This window comes from Ascaphus truei, chromosome 6 (assembly GCF_040206685.1).
Source record: "Ascaphus truei isolate aAscTru1 chromosome 6, aAscTru1.hap1, whole genome shotgun sequence".
Lineage (NCBI taxonomy): Eukaryota > Metazoa > Chordata > Amphibia > Anura > Ascaphidae > Ascaphus > Ascaphus truei.
Genome location: NC_134488.1, coordinates 95,104,566 through 95,129,677, shown reverse-complemented (window position 1 = coordinate 95,129,677; position 25,112 = coordinate 95,104,566). Strand labels below are relative to the sequence as shown.

The window sequence follows — 25,112 nt, the reverse complement described above, 5'->3', positions numbered from 1 at the left end:
CAGAAAAATTCTAGTATTGCCGATTTATCGGAGCTTACTGAATAGCAGTCGACTTTTTTGCCGATAAGCTGCTGATAACTAACTTATCGACCTTTCTGGATAGGTCCCTTGATATCAATATCTATATTCAGCCCATAAGGGTATAGTGTATTTAAATGGTAAATCCAGAAGTATTCTCTCCGCGAAAGATCAATTAATCTCTACGCAGAAACAGAACAGAAAGTGTTCTGTGAGCCTTTACCACTCACAGTCGGTACATGTGAGTGAGACATTTATTATTTTTGCACCATTTTCACTTATTTTAAAAAAATATTACACTATATGTATTTTTTTCTTTTTTCATAATTCTGGATTTATTTGCGCTCCTGATTTTCTGTTCTGCACACTGCAAACCCAGAACTGGCAACACACAGAGGCAGTATTCATGTTAGAAAGGGTGTATTTCCCTATCACATGTACTCTATATTTCAGATTCTTCAGATGTTCTTCTAAAACGTTCTAAATATAGCATAAAATACTGTATAACCTGTATTAAAGAGGAACAACGAGTACTGTATTAAGATGATTTAAAAAATCCAGACATGTATTAAAGCATAGTGTTTTTTATTGCTTTGTCATTTAATTGCTAACCTCAAGCAATTACGTTACATAATCTTTTAAACCATTCTTATCTGCTGTGAGATCTATACCTTACATATTTGTATGCAGATACAGTTGAGCATTATTGGTGTTATTCAGAGTGTTTTTAATTAGAGGACATGTGTTGGGTGAAAGTCAAATACTGACGAAGGACATCTCAGGTGCATGAATATATGTTTTTCATAGATTACCAAAAAACAGTACCTTTCCAAATGGTCATACTTTTGAACCACATCTGTATTTACATTTTCCTCCTTTGCTGCTAGAGGTGCTTGAAAAGCAGCCCTTTCTGGTCCTGAAGGGATTACTAAACCTGACTAGATATTATATGTGTAAACTGCATTTATTTACTTGAAATACGGTCTTTGCAGCTATTTTGGCCCCAGAAAGAGTAAGATTCTTTACAGGCTGTGATATCTCTTAATTGACCACTCCATTGACATATCAGTTTGTCAATGTTTACGCTTTGCTTGGCCTGAATGTTCTCAAATCCTTGCTGTTGTACAGTAGACATACAAATCATCCTGGTTTCCTTGTACATAAGCTCTCAAGACTGCAGATGTCTCTCCATCACATATGATCTCTAAACTGGCGATGATAGTCTTAAATACTGTACATGAGGCTTATCACAGAATGGTCCTTCTGTGAATTAGATGTTCCAAAGATTATCATACTGTAGCTGCGGTATTGTCCTTTGGTGCATTCAGTCATGAATTAGGTGTTGAGAGGATAAGGGCTGTTATATAGAGTGTGTGGCCGTGCGCGTGCCTGCGCGAAGGCGCATGCACGTGCCCCACACGTTTTGTGTGTATACTGTGTGCAACTGTATGTGTATATGTGTATGCGTGTGTATGTATATGTGTGTGTATGCATGTGTATGTATATGTGTGTGTATGCATGTGTATATATACTGTATGTGTGTGTATGCATGTGTATGTATACGTGTGTATGCATATGTGTATATGTGTGTATGTATTTTTAAAATAAATAAATAAATAAATCCTGATATAATTTTTTAAATATGTTGTACATACATACACATACACACATACACACACATACACACACATACACTCATATACTTACCTTTTTAGCGGCGGTAGCGGCGCAATTTCTTTCTTTTTTTCTTCTTTTCCCCTGTCGGCCGGTTCTACTCTCTTTGTCACGGGCGCGGGCGCCATTATAGAAAGGTTGACTGACGTCAGCCAACTAAAATTCCGCGCGCACGGTGTAGCGCGTGCCCGGCACTATAGAACGGGCCTAAGCATCCTAAGGCAGCGGTATTGCTATTGGCTTGAATCAGGACTGGGAATTCATGACTCACTGTGGAAGCCTCTAATACCTACCACTTATGATAGGGAGAGTTGTCTACAGTCCTATTCACGCCTCTTTTAACATTGATACCCAAAGATAAAACCCCTACCTTAGGATACATATCATCTGAACAGCTCATTCATGGATGAATAATACACCAGACTACCAGAGGACAATACCCCAGCTACAGTAAACTTCTGAACACCTCATTCACAGAGGATGATTCCTGCTACAATGAACTTCATATGCTATTGTAATTAAGACTCAATTCTTCAGTTTGGAGATCACATCTAATGAAGAGACCTCTGCAATTTTGACACACACACCAAAAAATCTTGTACGATTCGTATGTTGGTCTGTTAAAATGCATCACAGCCTACATACAGTAGTATCTTACTCTTTTTTTTTTTTTTACAATCTTTTTTACTGTTTTTTTAGTAGGGTTTTACATGCATACAGTTTTCATATATATCGGCGTATGTTGCGACCTTTCCGATACAAAGATTCTTGAGCAAACAAAGAAAACATATCTCCTGTCCCGTGGAAGTGGGAGTTTGAGAAAGTCTTTACCTCTCAGCCTAGAGGATCTTTTCTCTACTTATACAACATAGCGCCTGGTTCGTGTAACCCCTTTTTATAATTTGAAAGGGATAGAGTAAAAGAAAGAGAGGGGGAAGGGAAGGTGGGGAAGTTTGGGGAGAATGGGTTTATGGGGGGGAAACTGGGGCTGTGGGAGGGTGTGGGGTATGGATGGTCTCTACCATTGGAGGGGATCTCCGCACGCAGGAGGGAGATTGAGCGGTGAGTCCCCCCCCGACCCGCGGCTCCACCCCTCAGAGATATATTAATTTTATTTTAGAGTGACGGGTCCAGGTACCTATTTCAAGTTTATTCTAGATTTTTTCCTAATTATGTAACTTACTCTTTAATTAAAATAAAAACTAAAATCTATGGATTTTTAACTCAGTTATTTCTAGTGGAAGATTGCAGTTGCAGTTTCTTTTTCACAGATGTATCGTTTTTCTCTTGTACACGAATCATCATTCCAGCCTTTGTGTCGCGATGACACAGAGAGAGTAGCACAGTTCTCTCTGCCACCGGTGTTGTCGGGTTGTGATTGAATCCAAAAGCTTGAAGAGAATTAAACATAGTTTGAGATAAACAATAACCCATTTTTCTTAAATTGTACATTGAGGTACTGTTCAATAACATGTCGTACTTAAGCGTCTATTTTACAATTCTGCAATACAATATAGTGTATGGGGAACTTTCCTTAAAACTAAACATGCTGTTTTACAGTAGTAAAACTAACAAATATGGTAAATGCAAAGGTTTCGGGACCCATACCCCATAACATCATATATTTTCAAATGTAAGTTTAGAAAGATGTTAAACATACATTAGAGAGAGTGTTGGTTTAATTCACCATTCTATTATTTACAGTGCTGTTGATATATTGTAAATAGTAACAGCAAATTACTACTATACACAGCAAAGATAAAAAAAAAACATGAGTGTTGTGGCAATATTTTGCACATACTGAATATGTTACTTTTTTACTTCTTATCAATTTTAATAGTGGACTTCCTAGAGCTTTTTATTGCTGTATTAGATAATACTACTGTATACAGCAAAACATGAGACAAGGAAGTACTAAATCAGTTCTTAAAGAAAGCTGTTGTGTCATTCTGGACTCATCAGTTTAACCATAGTTACTAATTCTGCAGCATTATAAAGATGATAATAGTTGCCAACCAGCCACAAAAAAGGCTATGGTGGTTAAAAATGTGATACAGTCTCTTCAATCTGTAGTAGAGGAGGGGATTGGAGATAACTTAATTTACATAAATATTATTAAAAAGGGATGTATCAAATTATGTTTCCCTGTCAATTTTTACGACCATAAAAATGCTCCATTATATTGTATGGCATAATAGCCTTTCACAAACAATCTGTTTCAAATACAGGACAATTAGTTAAAAAACTTGTGAAAATATGTCTAGATCAGTGGTTTCCAAACTTTTTTTGGTTAGGGAATCCTATGTGAAATTCTGAGTAACCCCAACCCTCTCTAATAGCATGTCAGAAATAGATGCATTGTAAGGAACCCCAGACCCTCTCTAATAGCGTGTCTGAGATCAGATGCACTGTAAGGAACCTAAACCCTCTCTAATAGCATGTCTGAGATCAGATGCATTGTAAATTCTTCTGTATTTGGTACAATTTAAAAATGACATAAAAAATACTGGGAACCCTTAATGGCTGCCAGGGTAACCCAATGGTTCCTAGGAACCCTGTTGAAAAACACTGGTCTAGTTTGGGAAAAAAACAACCTCTGCTAACACAACCGCAGCAAGATGTGATGTATTATTTATAATACCAATCTCTGCATTTTTATTAATTAGGATGTATTTACCTTGCCGAATAAGGGCCCAAAATACTTCCATCTTCCCAAAACCAATCATCATTTTTCTTTGTCAATCCAATCCAGGCTGAACCTTTGAGTTGGCTCTCCAAAAAACTCTACAACAGAATGGAAATCATTTACAGTTAAGTGTATTAGTAAGATGCTTAAAAACTTTATTTTGTGAAAGTTGAGGAACATTACAGCTTGGTAAGACATGGTAAAATAGTCTATAAATCTGGTACTTTTAAAGCATACACTTTTAAAATCTTGTATCAGGATTGGGCATTGAAACAAATATTGGATAAGGGCAATATATTCTGATAGACACAGTAAATGGAAACAGTTATCAAGTATTGTATTGTATTGTATTGTATGTCTTTATTTATATAGCGCCATTAATGTACATAGCGCTTCACAGTAGTAATGTGGTAATCAAATAAATAACAGATAATATAAATAACAGATCATGGGAATAAGTGCTTTAGACATAAACGTAACATATGTATCATGTGTTCAGAATATTCACAGTGCTATTCATATGCTTCTTTAAGCAAGTGTGTCTTAAGGTGGGTCTTAAAGGTGGATAGAGAGGGTGCTAGTCGGGTACTGAGGGGAAGGGCATTGCAGAGGTGTGGGGCAGTCAGTGAAAAAGGTTTAAGGCGGGAGAGGGCTTTAGATACAAAGGGGGTAGAAAAAAGATATCCATGAGCAGAACGCAAGAGTCGGGATGTTGCATAGTGAGAAATTAGGGGTGAGATGTAAGGAGGGGCAGAAGAGTGTAAAGCTTTAAAAGTGATGAGAAGAATGGAGTGTGAGATGCGGGATTTGATCGGAAGCTAGGAGAGGGATTTCATGAGGGGAGATGCTGAGACAGATCTAGGAAAGAGTAGAGTGATTCTGGCAGTAAGCATTTAGGATAGATTGTAGGGGAGACAGGTGAGAGGCAGGAAGACCGGATAGCAGTAGGTTACAGTAATCAAGACGGGAGAGAATGAGAGCCTGAAGTCAGAGTTTTAGCAGTCGAGCAACAGAGGAAAGGGCGAATCTTTGTTATATTGCGGAGGAAAAAGCGACACGTTTTAGAAATGTTTTGAATGTGAGGAGCGAATGTGAGAGAGGAGTCGGGTGAATGGTCGTAGTTCCAACAGTAATGTGGAAGGAGGTAGTAGGGCCAGGTTTGGGAGGAAGTATGAGGAGCTCTGTTTTAGCCATGTTGAGTTTAAGGAGGCGGAGGGCCATCCAGGATGATATAGCAGAGAGACATTCAGAAACTTTGGTTTGTACAGCAGGTGTAAGGTCGGGTGTTGAAAAGTATATTTGTGTTTCGTCAGCATAGAGGTGATATTTAAACTCAAAAGATGTTATTAGGTCACCTAGAGAGAGTGTGTACAGAGAAAAGAGAAGAGGTCCCAGGACAGAGCCCTGTGGTACCCCCACAGAGAGATCAATAGAGGAGGAGGAGGTGTTAGCAGAAGAGACACTGAAAGTACGATGGGAGTGTCAGGAATCGGTGTTCTCCTCGCTACCCACACAGAGCACTCCCTCCCCGCAGAGCACTACTCCCTGGACACACACAAAACAATCCTGCCTTACCGGCCTCCATGGCTCCTCGCCCCTGCCGCCGTCGCGGGATCACTCCCCTCGGCGATTCCTCTGCTCAGCGTCGGGCGCGCCCACGCCCTCCTGCACGCACACCTGCACCATCAACTGGCTCGGTTCACACGCGTACACGAGTTACGGTGCACGCTCAGTCTGCACACTCTTATTCCCGTCCCCCGGACCTCAGGCTCCGCCACTGCACACTGCACAGGCATACTCAGGTTACTAACAAGACTCACCTGGCCTGTTATGCCTGCACCAATCTGCAGTGTCTCCCTGTAGCTCTTCCTGTCCCGCCTCCGTTCCTTATTGGACCTTCCTGCTTTATCTAGCTCCTCTCTGCTCTCAGTCTTTGCTCGACATAGTCTCTGTATGGAAGTACTTCTGGATTCTCTCAGTGTTTTCACAGGTTCTGACGCAGCTCATACGACTACCCCCTCTGGCTCTCGATCTCGGCACTCCTTGGACAACGCTCCCTCTGGTAACCCCTTGAACACGGCTTGGACTACGACCTATCTCCACTCTCCACTCCCTGACTTCGGCAAGGCATCATTCACTCTATCTCTACAACCGGTACCGGCAAGTATTGTCTACCTTACTACACCTGGCCTGGCAACGCTTCATACCACACTCCGGACACGCTCCTTTTGCTGCGGGCGCATGTATTACCACTTCCCCCTTCAGCTTAGGGGACGGGTCTGGTCTGCGGGCAGCACCGGCGTAACATTATGTCGAGTCCACAAGACGCAGACCAGACCGAACTTCAACAGTTTCTCTCCAATCTGCTTCAGCAAAACCAGGCCATGGCGGATCAAGTTGTGGCACTTACACGCCAGGTCGCAGTACTCTCAGACAGGGTACCGACCGCGACCCCGCCAGATGTAAGCCCCCACTCCGCAAGCGCAGTTAGCAGCTCAGATGTAAGGATTCCTCCCCCCAAGCCTTATGCAGGTGAACCGCAAGATTGTAGGGGTTTCCTAAACCAGTGTGAGGTGCAGTTTGAAATGGCCCCCCATCTCTACAATACTGATCGCAAGAAGGTAGCCTACATTTATAACCTCCTCACTGGCAGCGCCCTGGCTTGGGCTTCCCCGGTTTGGGAGCGGCGTTCTGACCTTACCCAAGATTACCCGGCATTTAAAGCCGAGTTTCAACAAGTATTCGATTCTCCCGCTCGTCAGGAGATAGCGTCTGTTTCTCTCCTTCAGATCACTCAGGGACGGCGAATGATGACGCAGTATGCTGTGGAATTCCGGACTCTAGCAGCCGAGACTAACTGGGGACAACAGGCTTTCATCTCCGTGTTCTGGCAAGGCCTGGCAGATCCCATCAAGGATGAACTCTCTCGCCAATCCGGGCCGGATCAATTGGAGGTCCTCATTGATTTGGCTGTCCGAGTGGATCAACGTATCCAGGTACGCCGCTCAGAGCGTCAGCGCACTCTCGTCCATAACTTTCAAGTTCCGTTCTCCAGTACTCCCAGCAACACTCCTGCTCCCCCAAGTGCTACCGTAGCTCTTCGTCCTGCACTGGAGTTGCCAGAGCCAATGCAATTGGGGGTACAATGCATCCGCACACCGATACGGCAGTTCCGCCACGCCGGGGGATTGTGTTTCTACTGCGGATCCATGGAACATCTGGTTCGGGAGTGTCCACTGCGTTAGGGAAACGGGAACACCCAGTGAGTTCAGAGGGGCTCTCTCTGGGTTTAATGTCTCCACGTCCCCTTTCTAAAGGTGAACTCCCTAAGAAACTTACATTTCCAGTCTCCCTTTCAGGCGATAAGTTCAAGACTTTACCGCTGCTTTCATTGACTCAGGAGCTGGAGGAAACTTCGTGGATCTTGAATACGCCAGGTTAAACCGCATACCACTCGTGAGAAAGAAGGTTCCCATCGCACTCGTCGGTATCGATGGACGTCCTCTTACCCCGGCCCACATCTCCTTAGAGACAGCTCCCTTGCTTCTGTCCTCACATCTGCACAAGGAGATCTTAGTTCTCGATGCCATTCACGCTCCTGGGATACCCATCACCCTTGGTCTTCCTTGGCTACAGCTTAACAATCCTCTCATTGACTGGACTTCCTCGCTCCCATTTCCTGGAGGCCGAGGTCAGACGAGACTCATCAACTGCTGGCCAATACCTCTGTTCTCGAAGTTATTCTACCTTCCGTTTACCATCAATTCCGGGACGTTTTCAATAAGGTACAGTCAGACCTCTTGCCGCCACACAGGAATTACGATTGTCCGATCGATCTAGTTCCAGGTTACTCCCTACCCAAGTCCAAGACCTACCCCTTGTCGTTACCAGAATCTCACGCTATGGGTGAATATATCCAGGAGAATCTCAAGAAAGGCTTTATTCGTCACTCCAATTCCCCAGCAGGGGCTGGGTTTTTCTTTGTCAAGAAAAAGGGCGGGTCGTTGAGGCCTTGCATCGACTACAGGGGTTTAAACCACATCACTATTAAAAACCGTTACCCCCTTCCCCTTATTACCGAACTGTTCGATAAATTACAGGGGGCCAATATTTTTTCCAAGTTGGATCTACGTGGTGCCTATAACCTGGTGCGCATCAGGAAGGGGGATGAATGGAAGACGGCCTTCAACACGCATAGCGGACACTACGAATATCTGGTAATGCCTTTCGGCTTATGTAATGCTCCCGCTGTTTTCCAGGATTTCATCAACGACGTCTTTCGTAAGGTACTCAATATTTTTGTTATTGTATACTTGGATGATATCCTGATTTTTTCCAAAGATCTCCAGGACCATATACGCCACACCTCCTACGTCCTTTCCCGTCTCCGTGAACACCATTTGTATGCCAAACTGGAGAAGTGCACCTTTCATCAGACCGCTACTCCGTTCCTGGGGTATATCATTTCCGATGAGGGGTTTATGATGGACTCCGGTAAACTTCAAGCAGTCACTGAATGGCCAAGACCCAACTCTCTCAAAGCCATACAACATTTTTTAGGGTTCGCTAATTACTATCGTAAGTTTATACGGAGTTTTTCCACCATTGTGGCACCCCTCACTGCGCTCACCAAAAAAGGAGCTGATCCTTCTGCTTGGTCATCCGAGGCCATCTCCGCCTTCGAGACACTCAAGGAAGCCTTTATATCCGCACCTATTCTCCGTCATCCCAACATCGAACTTCCCTTCGTCCTGGAGGTCGACGCTTCTGATTGCGGCGCGGGTGCCGTTCTTTCCCAGAGACCCACGCCCCAAGATAAGTTACATCCCTGTGCATATTTTTCCAAGAAATTCTCGTCTGCTGAGAGGAACTATGACGTGGGTAACAGGGAACTTCTGGCCGTGAAGATGGCTCTTCAAGAGTGGAGACACCTGCTGGAGGGGTCGAAAGAGCCGTTTACTATTCTCACTTACCACAAGAACCTTCTTTACATAGAGAACGCTCGACGCCTTGGTCCACGACAGGCTCGTTCGGCTCTTTTTTTTTCTCGATTCGATTTTCACCTTTCCTATATCCCCGGGACCAAGAACGTAAAGGCAGACGCACTCTCCCGAATACATTCTTCTGAAGAGAGGCCAGAGGAATCTTTGGAGACTATCCTTCCACATGAGAGGATTCTCGCCACGTCTTCTTTCAAGAATCTTGACAAGATTTTGCACTCCCAGAGACGCATTCCCAAGGACTTGGTTGTTCCCGACAACAAACTCTTTGTACCATCCAAATTTGTTCCAGAGGTCCGGTCTTGGGGTCACTCCTCTAAATCTGCAGGTCATCCAGGTTTTAAGAAGACTACTGATCTTATTCGTCGGAATTTCTGGTGGCCAAGGATGTCTCAAGATATTCTGGAGTTTACCCGCGCATGCCCCACGTGCGCTCAAAGCAAGACTCTCCGTGAAAAGCCTCAGGGTTTTCTGTTACCCCTTCCAGTTCCCGACCGCCCCATGTCCCACATTTCTATGGACTTCATCGTGGAGTTGCCCAGGTCCAGAGGAATGAACACTATCTTGGTGGTCGTGGACAGGTTCTCGAAGATGTCCCTTTTCATTCCACTTAAAGGATTACCCACCTCCCCCGCCCTTGCTGATATCTTTACGGAGCAGATTTTCCGGATTCATGGGATCCCTTCGTCCATTGTATCTGACAGAGGTTCTCAGTTCGTATCCAAATATTGGAGAGCTTTCAAAAAGAGATTGGGCATCCAATAGACAAACGGAGAGAATCAATCAATCCCTGGAGAAGTACCTGAGATGTTTTATATCCGATTTCCAGGATGATTGGGCTCAACTCCTCTCTTGGGCAGAGTATGCCGTCAATTCTGCAAAAAACGAGTCCACCCGAGAGTCGCCCCTCTTTATAAATTATGGGTTCCACCCTCCCTGTCTTCCCATCCCCAACATTCCTTCTGGAGTTCCAGCCGTAGATGAACGCATTTCTTCCCTCCAAACCGCATGGTCCAGGATTCAGTCTACCCTTCTCAACTCCTCCCGCAGATTGAAACTACAGGCCGATCGTCGTCGTCGTTCGGCGCCCAGTTACAAACCAGGGGATTTGGTATGGCTATCCTCTAGGAATATCCACCTCAAGGTACCATCTCCTAAACTGGCACCTAAGTTCCTGGGTCCCTTCCCTATTTGTGAACAAATCAATCCCGTGGCATACCGGCTCCAACTACCACCCAGTATGAAGATTCCCAATGTCTTTCATGTGTCCCTCTTAAAACCATTTTTCTCCAGTCACTTCTTTCCGGATCAGACTCGTAAACCGGATCCCATTACTGTACAAAATAACGAGGAATACGAAGTTCACTCTCTTTTGGATCCTCGCTTATCCAGGGGTCAGCTCCAGTTCTTGGTGCAGTGGAAGGGCTTTGGCCCTGAAGAGAGATCCTGGGTACCTTCAAAGGACATTCATGCACCGGCCCTTCTTAAGTCCTTCAGGAAAAAGTCCTGAGGCCGTTCCTGAAGAGGGGGGTACTGTCAGGAATCGGCGTTCTCCTCGCTCCCCACATAGAGCACTCCCTCCCTGCAGGGAGCCCCTGGACACACAAAACAATCCTGCCTTACCGGCCTCCATGGCTCCTCGCCCCTGCAGCCATCACGGGATCACTCCCCTCGGCGATTCCTCTGCTCAGCGCCGGGCGCACCCACGCCCTCCTGCACGCACACCTGCACCATCAACTGGCTCGGTTCACACGCGTACACGAGTTACAGAGCACGCTCAGTCTGCACACTTTTATTCCCATCCCCCGGACCTCAGGCTCCGCCCCCGCACACTGCACAGGCATACTCAGGTTACTAACAAGACTCACCTGGCCTGTTATGCCTGCACCAATCTGCAGTGTCTCCCTGTAGCTCTTCCTGTCCCGCCTCCGTTCCTTATTGGACCTTCCTGCTTTATCTAGCTCCTCTCTGCTCTCAGTCTTTGCTCAACATAGTCTCTGTATGGAAGTACTTCTGGAATCTCTCAGTGCTTTCACAGGTTCTGACGCAGCTCATACGACTACCCCCTCTGGCTCTCGATCTCGGCACTCCTTGGACAACGCTCACTCTGGTAACCCCTTGAACATGGCTTGGACTACGACTTATCTCCACTCTCCACTCCCTGACTTCGGCAAGGCATCATTCACTCTATCTCTACAACCGGTACCGGCAAGTATTGTCTACCTTACTACACCTGGCCTGGCAACGCTTCATACCACACTCCGGACACGCTCCCTTTGCTGCGGGTGCGTGTATTACCACTTCCCCCTTCAGCTCAGGGGCGTGTCTGGTCTGCGGGCTAGAGTATGGAGAATATGAAGGAGAAGAGGGTGGTCCACGGTGTTAAATGCTGCAGAGAGGTCGAGTAATATGAGCAAAGTGTAATGACCTCTGTATTTGGCATCAAGTGCATTTTTATTGGCAAAGAAATCTAAGGCTGAGTCCATAGAGAATTCAGCCATGCGGAGGCACACGGAGGCTGAGGGAAAGCGGGTGCTTTCCCTGGCCTTAGTCCGGGGGTGTGTTGGGGGGCGGACCAGTGACTCACGGAGCTGGTTCACCCTCATTGGGCGAACCGCTCACGTGACTGGCCCTGCGCTCCCGTGAGCGCTTAAACTAAAAAATTCTTGTTGGCTACACTTCCGCACGCCTGCGGAAGCGTGCACGAGCCCCTGCTAAAGCCACTCTCATTGCGGCTGCAGGGGCTCACTGACAAGCGTCAACGCGCCTCAGCGCGGGTCAGCGGATAAGCGCTGACCATGGACTCAGCCTAATTCATCACCATGTGTTTGATATGTCTTGTTTTTATAATGAATGCCAAAAAGTTGATACAAAAGTTATTACAATGTAATAGTGCTGATATCACCTACTGACTCACTTAATGTATAGTAATAAACGTATGTTACCTCTTCCTCTGTGTTCTGAATTTTAGTCAGGAATGATCCCATTTTCTTGCAGTTTCCCGTGCTTCCAGTCTGATTCATGAGATTCAGAGACAAGAAATAACATTTCCTACTGAAAAGTATCCAGTTCTCAGAGCAATATTCACATCTATATTCTGTGAAAATACCATGGTTTTAAGATAAATATATTTGCAGGAAAACATTGATTAGCAAATAAGTTTCTAACATAATGAAAACTAATCTGTAAGATAAATATCTTATTTATACGGAGACCAAATGTTGTACATTATTTACTGACACATATTCCTGCACTTAGTTAACTTTTCTGCTCTTGGCTAAATATGTGCGGGTGACCAGGGCAACAAAATGAAATATGAGAATACAAAATATACAAATTATGTATCTGTGAGTCACATAATATGTACCAATTGTAGCTGAAGTAGTTGGAGTACACTTTAAGAACAATGTTTGGAAACCACTGTATAATTTAATGTATTGTTTATAGGACTCTAATGTTGTGTCGCAACCTACAATGAATGAACATTATGATAATAAAAAACAGTACCAATGTTGTGTTTGTCAAGGAAACCAAATATTACTTTCTCCCTTTTTGTTACAAAACATGCTTTCTTCATTACTGCTGCAATAAGAGTTAATGATGACAATATAGTGAGTTGATATACTTTTAGATACCCTCACTCAAACTCTTAAGTGTAAGGGTGGTGCTGTAACTGAGATGATACATATAAACACACTCAGAAAAGGAAGAGTCCCAGCTTGTAATCTACTGCAGTAGGCAGTAAGCAACATCCTCTGAAGACGTAACAAGGGAGAGCCGAGTCTAAGGCTTGTTTTATAGTTGCCGCACTCGCACATGCGTGCGCGCGTGTGAATGCTCGTGCACGTGACGCACACTTTTTGTGTGTACGGGTCTGTGCTGTGAGCGACAGGTGGGCGTGGCTATGACGTCACACCCGGCTTCACACAACCTGCACATCAATACCAGTCCCGCTCCTCTTTACCAACCTCTTCTCCCCCTTTCTCCCTCAGTGATTCCTACCACCCTTTAGGACCTGGAGCCAGACAATGTGCTTGGGATAACTGATTGCAACGCTAACTAACTAATTAACTAACTAACCAGTTTCACTTGTTAGCATAGATGCTTCTACAATCAATTGTGATGATGATCTGAAGAGTACTGCAGTAATGAATGCAGTGGCAATTACAAAGCTGTATGATCTCTCAGAGATAATGTTCTGAAGAGTTTGGCTGTAAACTCTCTAACTTGTACACAGAAACAGAAACAGAAAACCTAGTTTCAGAGCACTCATTCACTAATTGATTTATGAGTTAGCTAAAAATATTTTTAATGTCAAACGAATATAAAATAATGGGTGTTAAAATCAAACAGCACTGGCTGTGACTGTGATCATGTGGTCAGTGCTATAAGAGCTCTGATGATCTTAAAAGTGTTTGGAGTTTGTGACTTATATAGTTCAATGTGGTACTAAGAGTAGACCAACATAGATAAGGAATGTGAAAGGGACCAGTGGATATACACCCTTATGTTTGCACTGCGAATAAATGGACTTAGGGACCATATAGTGTATTTTGTCAGCCTAATCTATGTTGTTATCGTGATCATCATAGTACAATTAGCCATATGGTGATCATAACATACACTTGGTATGTAATATTAGACTTCTTATGCCGCGCTTATAGTGCCGGCGACGGCAACGCGACACCTGACATCACCCTCGCCGCAAGCAAAAGTAGTATTTCGCTTTGCCGCGGCGTTGCAGAGATCAGGCTACAGATTGGTTCAAGGGCTGTCACATGAGGTGACAGCCCCTGAAAAATCAAATATTTATGGCTACCAAAAATAGCATCGCCTCGTCGCCGTCGCGCTTCCTATAAGCGCTTGCACCGGTGACAATGCATTTGTTTTCGGGCGACGTAGCGTCGCCGCCACTATAAACACGGCTTTAGTAGTGCATTGGTCTATTGGATAATATTGAATAAACTCCTTACCTATTAGAACATGAACACTGCTCATCAGCAGTTATGCACAAAAGATAAGTCAATGTGAATAAGAAAACGTGCTAGTATTAGTACAGGAAATGCACTCACATATCAGTATGGTAGTAGGAAAACTCATGCACCATAGCTCAGCTAGCATTTCCAGGTAGGGTTATGCCTTAAACACTGTTATCACTTAGATTTGAGTATTACATTTAAAAACAACATTCTTCTTTATTTTCATAGAGGAGAGGGGTTGCTGCTTGAAAGGACCCAAGGGGAAACACAGCATGTAACAATCACCTCTTGAAGGGCATCATGAATGTTAAATTGAAGTGTGCAGTGGATAATTCATTTTTTAGATCACTATAATTTTTTTCGGATTACAATCTTTATTAAGAATAATTACCATTACCGGTAGACACTTTAAGCAGTTGGGTTTCATTGTCCACTGTTATCCTTTCTGGGCAGGTTGGATAATTCATCTCTAAAGTGAAAAATATGTATATATAAAAAACCAAGGCAGATTGCAGTGTAGTGGTTATCTTTTATGTGCCATTGTATATACATTTATTTAGATTTGTAGTATTCTTATTTACTAATTGACATAAGCAAGTAGAAAGATGGATTGGAAACAGACTGCAACGTCCAAGAAGCACCATCAGCTCCCCAGTAGTGAAAAATTAAAATTCGTTTATTGGACTACATAAAAATGAAAAAGGATAAACAAAATACAAAAAACACACAACCTCCTATGCGTTTCAGGCTCTAAGAGCCCTTTCTCAAGAGAAAGGGCTCTTAGAGCCTGAAACGCGTAGGAGGTTGTGTGTTTTTTGTATTTTGTTTGTCCTTTTTCATTTTTATGTAGTCCAATAAACGAATTTTAATTTTTCACTTCTGGGGAGCTGATAGTGCTTCTTGGACGTTGCAGTCTGTTTCCAATCCATCTTTCTACTTGCATTGCCTTTCGATTGGAATGATGCGCTGAGTGAAGGAGGGTACGCCACATGGGAGTCTGTGTGTGCTATCGGATGTTTCCGTGGACACAGCGGAGAGAAGGGAGCCTATACCGGACGGACCGGAAGTGATCACGTGCACTACCGGCACTCGGGAGCTCAAGAGAGTTTGGGTGAGGAGACGCAGCTGAATTAGAGACGACGACGCCAATGCTGCTTGCTGGACTGAGGCATTGAAAATGGAGCGCTACAAGAGGGATTCAAGCAGGTATTTTTGTCTCCGGTTTATATGCATCCCAGGTAGCGGTGTCCATTGGATCTCCGTTTCTGCCACATGCTGTCCTTGGTCACCTCTTCAAGCAACATATTTTGACACCCACGTTTTCATTCCCCCTCACAGATTTCCTCAGTTGTCCACATCACCATTAATTATTTTTTTATATACAATTTGTGTCTCTCTGTTCTGAGCTTTTAGTAGCCTTGCCACAGACTATACTAATTGACATACTCTGGTTTAATCATTATTAGTGAACAGATTTGAAATGGAAGTTAACGCCATGTTAACGGTGTGCTTCCTCACATCTAACCTTTTAAAATAAGAGCCATGGAGAATTATTTGGCTCAACAATAGGAAATGTATAATCTATAGTGACGCATTTATTTGTGTCCATTTTAGTGTGTGCAATAATCCGGGGTGCACAAACTGGGGGGGGGGGGGGGGGTAGGGGCACGGCGGTTGCACCTCCAGAAGGCATTTTAATTAAATGCCGGGGATCGCGTGAGGCCTCTGTAACTTCTCCTATCTTGGCTTCCAGCAACACGTTGACCCCGCCGCACCATTTGACGCCTGAGCCGAGCAAGGGGGCACAGGGAGAAAGGTTTGTGCACCCCTGCAATAAACCATCAGACCTGAGTTAACTAAGCTGCTGAAGACATCTGTTAGCTATGCAAAATACTAAGAATAATGTATCGGCATATCTTTCAGAAGTCACCAATACAGATTTAGCAGACATTACTGCCCCTGCTAGTGCGTGGCTTGAGGATATGCACATGTCAGCTGGAGAAGTGAACATTGTATTGAATCAGACATATGTGAAAAGAGGGCGGGGTTTAACACACTATATCACCTGTTGTGGTACGCCAGCCGGTGCAGTTACGTCTGCTACATCTGTATTGAAGGTCCTTGCCTTAAGTTTTTGGCCTACAGTAGATCCCTGAAATCATCCATTTGGACCTTCCATCTTTCTCTAACTTTGTCATTGGTGCCATTGTGTACCAACACCGCAGGGTCAGCCTCAGCCACTCCCAACAATCTGTCTACCCAATTCACAATGGGCCGAACTGATCACCCGGGAGACAACAAACTGTTCAGTTTATGCGGTCATGGCAACAGATTGCCCTATATACCTTCCTAATAATGGAGTCCCTTACCACCACAATCTTTCTTGGTATCTGAGCATCCTGAGACCCTGTGTGCTGGAGGAACTATTGCCCTGGCTGCTAGAGGAATCAGTCAACCCCATCCTTGCCATTTCTGCCTTAACACGCCCAATATCTTAACTCAATATGGCAAATCTATTGGGATGGATCAGCTCAGAACTGGCCTGCCTCTTCCTCTTATCCCTGCTTCCCCTTCTAACTGTTACCCATCTACCTACCTGCTCCTGACTAACAGCAACCAAGCTACCTACCTGCTCCTCACTCACAGTTTAACCAGTGATATATTCAACAATGGGGTTAATGGAGAAGATTTGGGGGAAGTGTGGAACACATTTTTCTGCTCATTTGGTATTTTTACAAGGGTTAATCTGGAATGTATGGTGTATACTACTGTACATAATGGAGTTATATATCTATAACAGATATTATTGCACCTTTCATCACACATTACCACTGCCACAATGATTAATGTATAATGCAGTAAAGAGATCTAAAATTCCTTTGGCAATACGTACTCTATCCACTAGATGTCCCTCTTCACGAAAAAATGGATATTTAATATCAATGTTAAACTTTTGTTCTATTTTTCGCTTTTAAAATAACATGGTTTAAACTTTACATGCTGGTGATAATTTAAATAGCTACAGTATCCTTCCAAGCCTGTAACAATGTGCTTTAGTAGCACACACACTTTAGTTTGTCTTTACAAGAAGGAACTAGGTAACATTGTCATACCAGCTGGCACTGCATGGCAATTATTGAGGCTGGACTGCGTGGAGTAAAAAGTTATTTTTTAACCATATGCAAAATGGTTAAAAATGGAAGGTCCCCCGCAGTAACTCTAACACGTTTCACCCCTAAGGGGCTTTGTCAAAGAGTGATTACTCTCGGTACACAACACATTCAAGTAACAGATCTAACCGGAAGTGACGTCACCACGCCGGATGTGTGGAATCCCCACAATGATCAGCTGAGGAGATTCCAACCACCGGCATGCAGAACAGCCACCCCAATCAGAACCCTGCCACTTGGACAAAAATGACAAAAAAAGACATAAATAATATAAAGAACATGAACAAACATATGAGTGATACTATAACAATGATTATATTAAAAAGAAATTGTACTATACTAGTGACTATAGAAAAGGTTTAAAAACCAAGTGGGGGACCGGGGACAACAACACAGCTGATATACATTCAAAATTAATTCCATAAATGTTTATATTGAATTTTACTAGAGACATTCTACAGGGTGTCAATAATAATATTACTGACATATATACAATGAAAGACCCTAAGTATAAGTCAATGGTATCAATAGGAGAATATGCATGTATATAATTTCAGTTAATTTTTAATTATTTATAAAGTCAAGAACTCTCATTTTTAATGCATATTAACCTACAAATATGCTATGCAGGGCACAATAGAATATAGAACAGGAAATAGACACATGAAAGACATCGCAACATAAGAAACAATCATGGAACTCTAAAACGCAACACTAGGAATTATCAAGTTTCAGCTAGTGTGTGTTACAAGTTAGCCTCTAGCTCCATCTAAAGGAGAAAAGGAGATAACCTAAAGAATGCCACAAAGTGTATCCAATGTTACTATACAGTATCAAAGTCCACAATTCATGAAACAATATAGCCAAAGCAAAAATCTAGTTTGCCCAATGGGCACTCAACAAAGTGTCTCGCGACTGTTGAGTGCCCATTGGGCAAACTAGATTTATTTACATTTTGTGGCATTGAGCATGTCCCCCTCCCTTCCAGACGTGGTGATCGCCAGAGCATTTTAAATAAAAAAGAAATGTTCTGGATTTTCACCATGGATACCTTAACACCTAATGGTATTAACGTTGATTGGGGGATCAAACATTTTCTATAGGTAAATCAGTTATGTGCGACCAAAAGTACCTCTCATGTATTACAACTACTTTTTACTAATTACTTAACCTACTTTTCATCACTAATCAACACACATAAGTCTAACCCACGCCGTCTCTTTTCTGTCTTTGACTCTCTACTCAGACCACCCTCAGCTGCCTCCTCTTCTTCCTCCATCTCACCTCAGGACTTTGCTGACTTTTTTAAGAAAAAGGTGGAGTCCATACGGCAGAACATCCCATCTGTTGCCTCCTCCCATCCCACAATGCTTCCCAACTCTCCACCTGTCTTTCTTGACTCTTTTTCTGCTATCTCGGAGGAGGATGTATCACTGCTGATCTCCTCTTCTCCCTCTACCACTTGCCCTCTTGATCCCATTCCCTCCCATCTCCTAAAACCTCTTGCTCCTTCTATAATCCCTATGCTCACACAGATCTTTAACTCTTCCCTCTACTCTGGTACCTTTCCTTCATCCTTCAAGCATGCAACCGTTATACCATTACTCAAAAACAGCAAGCTTGACCCTACCTGTCCTTCTAACTATCGACCTGTCTCCCTCCTGCCTTTTGCCTCCAAACTCATTGAACGTCTTGTATTCTCTCGATTGCTACACTTTCTCAACACCTATTCTGTACTAGACCCTCTACAATCTGGCTTCCGCACTGCTCACTCTACTGAAACAGCCCTCACTAAAATAACTGACGACCTCCACGCTGCCAAAGACAGAGGTCATTACACTCTGCTCATATTACTCGACCTCTCTGCAGCATTCGACACCGTGGATCACCCTCTTCTCCTTCACATTCTCCATACTCTTGGTATTCGGAACAAAGCTTTATCCTGGATCTCCTCTTACCTCTCCCATCGTACTTTCAGTGTCTCTTTTGCTAACACCTCCTCCTCCTCTATTGATCTCTCTGTGGGGGTACCCCAGGGCTCTGTCCTGGGACCCCTTCTCTTTTCTCTCTACACACTCTCTCTAGGTAACCTAATCACATCTTTTGGGTTTAAATATCACCTCTATGCTGACGACACACAAATTTACCTTTCAACCCCTGACCTTACACCTGCTATACAGACCAAAGTTTCTGAATGCCTCTCTGGAATATCATCCTGGATGGCCATCCGCCGACTGAAACTTAACATGGCAAAAACAGAGCTCCTTATACTACTTCCCAAACCTGGCCCTACTACATCCTTCCACATTGCTATTGGAAATACGATCATTCACCCAGTAGCCCAAGCACGCTGCCTAGGGGTCACACTTGATTCCTCTCTCTCATTCTCCTCTCATATTCAAAACGTTTCTAAAACTTGTCGCTTTTTCCTCCGCAATATCACAAAGATACGCCCTTTCCTCTGTTACTCAACTGCCAAAACTCTGACTCAGGCCCTCATTCTCTCACGTCTCGATTACTGCAACCTCCTGCTGTCCGGCCTTCCTACCTCTCACCTGTCTCCCCTACAATCTATCCTAAACACTGCTGCCAGAATCACTCTACTCTTTCCTAAATCTGTCTCAGCGTCTCCCCTGCTGAAATCCGTCTCCTGGCTTCCGATTAAATCGCGTATCTCACACTCAATTCTACTGCTCACTTTTAAAGCTTTACATTCTTCTGCCCCTCATTACATCTCAGCCCTAATTTCTCACTATGCACCATCACGACTCTTGCGTTCTTCTCAAGGATGTCTTCTTTCTACCCCCTTTGTATCTAAAGCTCTCTCCCGCCTTAAACCTTTCTCACTTTCTGCCCCACACCTCTGGAATGCCCTTCCCCTCAATACCCGACTAGCCCCCTCGCTATCCACCTTTAAGACCCACCTTAAGACACATCTGCTTAAAGAAGCATATGAGTAGCACTGGATAATCATGGACACATGACACAAAGCTTGGCCCCCTGCAGACGCACTTACTAGTATTCCCTCCTACTGTCTCTGTACGTTCTCCCTACCTACCAATTAGATTGTAAGCTCCTCGGAGCAGGGACTCCTTACTTAATGTTACTTTTACAGTATGTCTGAAGCACTTATTCCCATGATCTGTTATTTATATTTGTTATTTATATGACATGTATTACTACTGTGAAGCGCTATGTACATTTTATGGCGCTATACAAATAAAGACATAATACATACATACATACAATCATACTATCTTTGCTTTGTCTATATTGTTTCATGAATTGTGGAATTTGATATACGGTAGTAACATTGGATATACACTTTGTGGCATTCTTTAGGTTTATCTCCTTTTCTCCTTTAGATGGAGCTAGAGGCTAACTTGTAACACACACTAGCTGAAACTTGATAATTGCTAGTGTTGCGTTTTAGAGTTCCATGATTGTTTCTTATGTTGCGATGTCTTTCATGTGTCTATTTCCTGTTCTATATTCTATTGTGCCCTGCATAGCATATTTGTAGTTTAATATGCATTAAAAATGAGAGTTCTTGACTTTATAAATAATTAAAAATTAACTGAAATTATATACATGCATATTCTCCTATTGATACCATTGCCTTATACTTAGGGTCTTCCATTGTATATGTCAGTAATATTATTATTGACACCCTCTAGAATGTCTCTAGTAAAATTCAATATAAATATTTATGGAATTAATTTTGAATGTATATCAGCTGTGTTGTTGTCCCCGGTCCCTCACTTGGTTTTTAACATTTTTCTATAGTCACTAGTATTGTACAATTTCTTTTTAATAGAATCATTGTTATAGTATCACTCATATGTTTGTTCATGTTCTTTATATTATTCATGTCTTTTTGAAGTGAAACTTCTTTCGTGGCACCTAGTCCTGATAGAGCAAAACTGGATAGATGGGGGGCGAAATGTGAAACGGAAGTGACGTCACCTAATGGACGCCGCTCCGCTCACACGTCCCCTGTCCCCTGTCACATGCGGCGGCGGCGGTGACAGCCGCCGGCATCGCTCCTGATCGCCGCTGCACCCCCCCCACACACACCCCCCACACACCCAGCTGCTGACATATGCGGCGCGCCGCCGCTCCTAACGGCCCAACTGTTCCACGACCGCTGCAATGCCGCGCATGCGCAGTTGTGATGGCGCCGCTGACGGATGCCACACATGCGCAGAAGCGGCTGGGAGCGGCGTCGTCCCACCCACACGCTCCTCACGGCCATTGGCAGCGGCGCCATTCAGCCTTTCACTGCCGCGGGCGTTCGCGGGCCCCTTGTGCCCGCAGGAAGCGGTGGCACACGGCGCAAACCCGGGCGCAACCCGCGCGGCACAGGGCTCGTTCACTCATGCCCGTGCCGGGCGCATGTACCCGCGCGGGAGGTGTGTGTGTGCAGATTGCGTGCGGGGTGTGTGTGTGCAGATTGCGTGCGGGGTGTGTGTGTGTCTCTGTGTGTGTGTCTCTGTGTGTGTGTCTGTGTGTGTGCGTGCGCGCTCAGAATTTGCATATGGGGGGGGGGGATAGAGGTGGTGCGCAATGTTACACCCCGCCCCTGGCTGCAGCTGGACACATACACACTGACTGACCCACCCAAACACTGACTGACCCACCCACACACTGACTGACCCACCCACACACTGACTGACCCACCCACACACACACTGACTGACACCCCCACACACTGACTGACCCCCCCACACCCCCCACACACTGACTGACCCACCCACACCCCCCCACACACTGACTGACCCACCCACACACCCCCACACACTGACTGACCCACCCACACACTGACTGACCCACCCACCCACACACTGACTGACCCACCCACACCCCCCCACACAGACTGACCCCCCCACACCCCCACACACTGATTGACCCACCCATACCCCCCCACACACTGACTGACCCCCCCACACACCCCCACACACTGACTGACCCACCCCCCCGCACACTGACTGACCCACCCACCCCCCCCCGCACACTGACTGACCCACCCACACCCCCCCGCACACTGACTCATGCACACTGACTGACCCATCCCCCCCCCCCCCGCACACTGACTGAACCACCCCCCCCCGCACACTGACTGACCCACCCACACCCCCCCACACACTGACTGACCCACCCACACCCCCCACACACTGATTGACCCACCCCCACGCACACTGACTGACCCACCCCCACGCACACTGACTGACCCACCTCCACCCCCACACACACTGACTAACCCCCCCACACCCCCCCCACACACACACCCCCCCACCCCCCCACACACACCACACACACACCCACCCCCCCCCCCACACACACCACACACATCCCCTCCCCACACACACTGACTCACATACACACACACTGACCCACCCTGACTGACACACACACGCACTGACTGACACACACACACACACACACACACACACACACACACACACACACACACACACACACACACACACACACACACACACACACACACACACGCACTGGCTGACACACATACACACACTGACTGACACACATACACCCACACTCTGACTGACACACATACATACACACACACACTGACTGACACACATACACACACACACACACACACACACACACACACACACACACACACACACACACACACTGACTGACACACATACATACACACACCCTGACTGACACACATACACACACACACACTGACTGACACACATACACACACACACACACACACACACACACACACACACACACACACACACACACACACACACACACACACACACACACACACTGACTGACACAGATACACATACACACTGACAGACACAGATACACATACACACTGACTGACACACACACACACACACTGACACACACACACTGACTGACACACATACACACACACTGACTGACACACATACACACACACTGACACAAACACACACTGACTGAGACACATACACACAAGGAATTCACACTTAGTGCAAATAGCTATTACAGGGGATGTGTGCCGAGCACGCGCATTATAAGTCAAATTTATTTGCGTTTTGTCACTGAAATTGTATTTTGATTTTTAATTAAAACATCACCAATACAAATACAATTTCTGTGACAAACGTCAAAGAAGTTTCACTTACTATGCGCGTGCACAGCACACACAGCTTTTTTGTCATTTTTGTCCAAGTGGCAGGGTTCTGATTGGGGTGGCTGTTCTGCATGCCGGTGGTTGGGATCTCCTCAGCTGATCATTGTGGGGATTCCACACATCCGGCGTGGTGACGTCACTTCCGGTTAGATCTGTTACTTGAATGTGTCGTGTACCGAGAGTAATCACTCTTTGACAAAGCCCCGTAGGGGTGAAACGCGTTAAAGTTTCTGCGGGGACCTTCCCTTTTTATCCATTTTGTATATGGTTAATAAATAACTTTTTACTCCAGCGCAGTCCAGCCTCAATAATTGCCGAGCAGTGCCCGCTGTTTCTTCTTTCTCGTTAGTGAGAAATTTCCCTTCTATGGACTACACACAGCACGGAGCACGGGTATCCGGATACCAGTTGTAGTAAGTGATTTCATTCTTAAACACTTACGGAGTGTCCCCAGGAGGATTGGTTTCATGTGCGGTTACATTTACTGAAGGGGTCCGGTGCTAGTCGAGAGACCTCCCCCGGTCATCCCTCTCTTGCTTAATTCGCCAACCCGTCCCCCACACTAGGGGTTAAGTCATTGGACATATTCAACTCCGTTCCTAATCTGGATATACATTGGCATTTTGGATACATTTCTACAATGGAAACATCCTTACTCTGTAGCACACGTTTTTGAGGGGGTCATTCATCTCATTCATCTCTAACAGTGTCATAGCACTAGAACAGGGTGTCCAAACTTTTTTAGTTGAGGGCTACATTAATAAAAATGTAATCTGTCTGGGGCCGCATACTGTATAACTATGGAATCTACATTGCACACTAGTCGTGCAATAGAAAGTCCAATTAATCATCTCACACTCACGCACCCCTCTCTCTCACTCCCTCCTCTTCTGTGTTCCCCTTCTCTATTGCTCTCACTCCACTCTTCCCCCTCTTACACCAATACCCCGACTCTTACCTTTCTAACATCCCCTCTTTTGCTCACCCCCCCAAAAAATTACAGACACATTCCCCCCCAAAAATCTCACACATCTCCCCCCCAAATAAATCACACACACCTCCCCCGTATAATCACATACTCACACCTCCCCCCAAAGAATGCAAAAAATCACATACATCTCCCACAAGAAACATACACACTCAACACACACACCCAAGGATCACACAAACAGCTCCCCCCCAAAAATAACACACACCTACCCCCACAATAAAAACACACACCTACACCCCACCCACATTAAAACACACACACACACACACACACACACACACACACACACACACACACACACACACACACACACACACACACACACACACACACACACACACACACACACACACTGCAAACATCCCCCCCACCACCACCACCACAATAAAAACACACTCAAATCTAGACTAGATTTTGTAATACTG

The 25,112-nt window shown here is 44.8% G+C and overlaps 1 protein-coding gene across 6 annotated transcripts in view; it reads right to left on the bottom strand.

The window, feature by feature from the left end:
• Positions 1-586: 586 nt before the first annotated feature.
• The window catches only part of LOC142497425 (CD209 antigen-like protein 2), a 39,961-nt gene continuing 15,435 nt past the window's right edge, over positions 587-25,112 (bottom strand). For 3 of the 6 annotated variants that reach the window (XM_075605195.1, XM_075605193.1, XM_075605198.1), the window contains 4 exons: positions 14,749-14,826; positions 12,324-12,475; positions 4,370-4,476; positions 587-3,083 (listed from right to left, as the gene is read on the bottom strand). In XM_075605195.1, the coding sequence (XP_075461310.1) occupies positions 2,927-3,083; positions 4,370-4,476; positions 12,324-12,475; positions 14,749-14,826 (494 nt within the window). In that variant the 3' untranslated portion in view covers positions 587-2,926. The remainder of the gene's footprint in view (positions 3,084-4,369; positions 4,477-12,323; positions 12,476-14,748; positions 14,827-25,112) is intronic. The other 3 variants (XM_075605199.1, XM_075605194.1, XM_075605196.1) reach the window with 2 other exon arrangements.